At 33.8% G+C, this 5118-nt stretch overlaps 1 protein-coding gene across 1 annotated transcript; it reads left to right on the top strand.

Moving 5' to 3' along the window:
• The first annotated feature begins 322 nt into the window (after positions 1–322).
• LOC145048315 (uncharacterized) lies at positions 323–1545 on the top strand. Its single transcript, XM_078996777.1, has one exon. It carries the CDS (start codon positions 530–532, stop codon positions 1436–1438), a length of 909 nt encoding a protein of 302 aa, XP_078852903.1. The 5' UTR covers positions 323–529; the 3' UTR covers positions 1439–1545.
• Positions 1546–5118: the final 3573 nt, after the last annotated feature.

The raw sequence follows: 5118 nt of genomic DNA, 5'->3' as shown, positions 1-5118 counted from the left end.
ACTTTTAAACTTATCACAAATATTTAAATTTTATATCATTATAATTTGTAAATAAAGATATACTTTTGATTTTTTTAACTTATACACTACTTCAATTTCTGGGATCTTCCATTTCGATCCAATCATAAGTAAAATCTGAATCTTAACCACCTTGATTCAAATAAGCTAATGCATTAAATTAAAAGTGCAACCATTAATAGTTTTGAAAACATTTAACTACGAAAGTCTTATATCTCGGCTTAAAATATAATAAACACGCTTTCCTCAACTACCATAACGACCCACCAAAATATTTCAAATCCCCCCCCCCTTTATTTTTTTTCCTTAAAAAAAATCAAATCAAATAATCATCAATAAACAAACAAAGAGAAAAAAGCTGACCCCCTCACCCCACCATCGACCTCTTCATCTTCCCCAATTCTCTCCACCATTTCAATTACTATGATTTCAATCGACGTAAATAATCCCTCTTTTTTCTTCATTTGGGCGTCAATTGTTTGATTTTTCCGATTGGAGATCTCGTATTGAAATGTGGCGATATCGCAGCAGGAACAATAGTAATAATAATAATAATAGTTCCCCAAAAGTTCGTAGAATACCTTCAAATCCAGATTTCAATCATCAATCCTTCAAAGACATCGAGACTCTCTTCCCCCATGGTAGCGTTTCGGATTTGAATACCATTCCTGAAGAACCATCTTCATCATCGCATAATTGCTCCACCGCCGTCTCCGTCGCCAAAGACGTTAAACGACCAACCATCTTCCATCGTGTCCACCTCGCTACCAGAATTAGCCGCGCCTTCTCCGCCCGACCCAAACCAGCCCCTGAAGAAGTTTTATCACAACCAAACCAGACGGTGGCAGCTGAGAAATCGGAAAACCTGGAGAAATCTGTGATACCTGAGAAAATCGCAAAAGTTGAGGAACCTGTAAAATCTGATCCGACGATCACGATCCCTGGAGCGGATAAACGAGTGGTGGTGTACATGACGAGCCTCCGCGTGGTCCGATCGACGTTCGAGGCTTGCCGAACCGTCCGTTCGATTTTACAAGGATTCCGTGTCCCGGTCGACGAGCGAGATCTATCAATGGATTCAGCGTTCTTCGATGAGATACGGAAGATCATGGCTCAAATAGGACAAGGCAGAAGTGATGACAAGAGGGTAGACCTGCCTAAAGTTTTCATCGGCGGAAGGTATATCGGAGGGGCGGATGAGGTGGTGGAACTGCACGAAATTGGCGAGTTAAAGAAATTCGTAAAAGGGTTACCGGCGGTGACTCCCGGCGTCTGCAAATTTTGCGGTGGATTCAGATTCATCCTTTGCTTAGAGTGCAACGGAAGCCATAAGTGCCATACGGAGGACGGTGTCTTTATCACTTGTACTGTGTGCAATGAAAATGGTCTCGTCAGGTGCCCTTCTTGTTTGAGCAGTTAAAAAATAATTATATTTTAGGGAAATATCAAGAAAGTTAGAGCATTTTTCACAAAATTTTGGATTATGTTAATTTAATTTATTAACTTCTTTTAGTTCTCTTTGATAAATTCATTAAGTAAAATATATGGTATGCACTATGCAGTATCTATAAACAAATTGATTGCTTGATGCATATTATCATACAAAATATGACATCTTTTATGATAATTAGTGAAAAGATTAATAGAAAAGGTTTACAACAAAAAAACTAAGTCACACAAAAATGAAGATAACATGGTTGATAGCCTTAATTGTTTCCAAAAAAAATCCTTAGCCGAAAAAAAAAAAAAAAAAAAAAAAAGATAATGATACGATGTGGTGACAAAGAGCATGCATGGTTAAATAAGATATCCTATACAAAATAATGGTCAATTCAACATTGAACAATAGAAGAAAAATGAATAACTACATAAATTAAATAGATTGAGGTCAATGGTTAAACCTTAAGGTAAAAAAATAAAATGAGAATGAATAGTGAAACTGAACAATAGGTTGCTACAGGTAGCATACAAACGACAATGTAAACAAATAGTAAAAATAGGGCATGAAAATAAATGGTAGACTCATAGGATTACATGCCACAAAAATGATTCTGAAAGAACTATAATAGCCAATGAAACATGCAAAATCTGACAATAAAGCATGAAACAAACGTTAACACGACACTTTGAGGAGAATACTTAGGGATGTAGGTAAACAATAAATAGGAACAACAATCAAGGTTACAAGTAGAAACAACGGTTAGGTCTCTACTTAGATACTACTCCATTATCATGATCTTATATATTACTTCTCTATCCTAATCATATACCTCCATACTTTCATATATAAGCTCATGTCTTCGGAAAGACTCAATGACTTCAAGTCTAACATAACATCATACTGTTAATAAACTTCCTTCACGGATGACCTCTCATCCTCTCACCGCCTACAATAATTGTCACCACCCTCTTAAGTGCATCATTCTATTACCGTTTGTGCACATGTCTGAAACCACCACTATCATCCATCCGTTAATTTCCCGTTGATTGCCACCACTTCTAGTAAGTTTCTAATTGACAAGTTTGGAACCATGTCTAACCGGGTTCTACCACATATCCACCGCGACATCCTTCTTTTTGCTACCACAATCTTCCTCTTGTAGTCCTTCGTAATTAACCAACATTCAGATTCATACAACATAACTGACCTTACAACCATCCTATAAAATTTTCATTTAAGTTTTAAAAGGACTTTTTTGTCATACAGAACTTCAGATGCAACTCTCCATTTTAGCTATTCGGTGGGTGAAGTCATCATCTACACCCTCATCTTTATGAATCATCAACCCTAGGTACTTGACTCTCATTTGGTTGTGGAATTTGTTAACCGATACACCCTTTTACCCTTATGCTATTTTGACCCCACTAAAATTACACCATATATAATATGTCTTAGTTATGTACTTATGTTGATTTTAAGCCCTTGTCTTCCAACTAGCCCTGTCAAAAATACCCGTTACCCGAATTACCCACCCGATTTTTTCGGATAACGGGTAAATCGGGTATCGGGTTAATTTTTTCGGGTAAGTGGGTAACCCGAATTTTTTCGGGTCGGGTAAAGGATAAGTTGTTTGGGTTTCGGGTATACCCGAGAACCCGAAATATATATAACAAATAATGTCCATTTATGAGTTTATATGTTCCTCCCAATTTCCCTCGTTGATACTCGTTCTATTTTCCGTACGTCAAAAAACACTCGTACCTCATCCGCTCTTCGTTGCTATTCGTTACCAATGGATAACTATATTGAAGTAGAAGATGAGACGATTGAAGTTGACAACCCAACCAATGATCTAGTTCCACAAGAAAAAGAGAAAAAAAAATAAAGAATTCAATCCAAGATCAAAAGTTTGTAAAGAATACTTGATATCTCAAATATTATTGAGTAAAAAATCTTAATGTTCAAAGTTTAGCACGACATACTTATTTCATTACATTTATTTTTAGGTGCCATTAAAAAAAAAATTAAAATCGGGTAATACCCGAATTACCCTTACCCGACCCATTACCCAAATTTAATTTGGGTAGGGTAACGGGTAAATTTTTTTTATATGAAAAACCCGAATTACCCAACTCGAATTATCCGAAACCCGAAAATTTTACCCGATCAACACCCCTACTTCCAACAAGGTCTTCCATATATATATATATATATATATATATATATATATATATATATATATATATATATATATATATATATATATATATATATATATATATAACTATATCGTGTATAAAAAGCATACTTAATGGAACCTCTCCCCCATAAGCATATTGAGTTATGAGGGATCTAAATATCATAAAGGCGCACAACGTAAGCAACAAAACATAATAATAACAGGTTATGAGGGATCAAAATATCACAAAGGCGCACGGGCACACAACGTAAGCAACAAAACATAATAGTAATAACCTCATAAACCAATCTAAATCAACTAAACTAAACAAGAATGGAAAACGATACATACCATTGTAGACGATTAAAACCTTCTTTGTATTGATTGAAAGAAGAGTGCTAAGAGCCTAACAAAGAGCTTACCTTTCGTAGTCGCACCTAAGGAGCAGATCAACAACTTCTGACAACACCTCGATTAACGAACACTTTGAATGTAATGCAGAAAACCGAACAACGTCGATGTCACGTTGCGCTACTCTGATGGTCGCATCGTGACCTATAGGATTTTTTGGGATTTCGAGAATGAAATGAGGATGCTTAATTTTATGCTAGAGTTTGAGAAAAACTCTCTCTTAATTTCGGCCTAGGACCCCTCTATAAGGAAGGATTTAAATCGTTAAAAGATAAAAATCAAGTCACAAGATAAATATCCATATATTTTGTAATTATCTAACATCCCATATCCTTTATTTGGAATAACCTAGAACTCCATATTTCATATAGTTAATTAACAAATCAGGCTCTTATAATTTTCTCATGTCATTAGTTGCTTATTTTGTTTTTGCATGTAACCCAAAACGACCTTACTATTAATGGTAATATTATCAACTATTGTGACTGTGGACACTATATTTCAACAACTCACACTTATACAAGTCATCAACACCATATGATCTAATATTCACTAGCAATAAGTAGAGAGTATATAATCCAATGTACCTGTCATACTCACAACTTAAAGTTGTAACACAAAAACAATTTTTGATGTTTTAAATAATTACAATGATAGAAATTAAAATTTTAAGAAAATATTTTTTTTTAAATTAATTAATCATAACAACAACTATAAATATCATTAAACCATATATTATATTTAATTTTATTTATGGATAACCCACAAGTAGAGGTCATTGAGACAATTGAGATTATAGAATATTAAAAGATGTCCAAACAAACAATGTTTATATCAATTTATTATAAGATTTATCATATATGAGCTAACAACAACGACATCAATATATTTAAAAAAAACATATATTTGTAAAGATTTCAAATATTCATTTGAAACATCCATTACTTTTCAGTTTCTTTCTAATAATTATTATAAATCGGTTGATTATGTTAAATTAATCCAAAAACTAAATTCTAATCATAAATTAACTAAACTATAATATTAAAATATCATATTTTACTTCTATTTA

This window comes from Lactuca saligna, chromosome 5 (assembly GCF_052625555.1).
Source record: "Lactuca saligna cultivar CGN05327 chromosome 5, ASM5262555v1, whole genome shotgun sequence".
Taxonomy (NCBI): Eukaryota; Viridiplantae; Streptophyta; class Magnoliopsida; order Asterales; family Asteraceae; genus Lactuca; species Lactuca saligna.
This window is presented reverse-complemented; position numbering and strand designations above follow the sequence as displayed.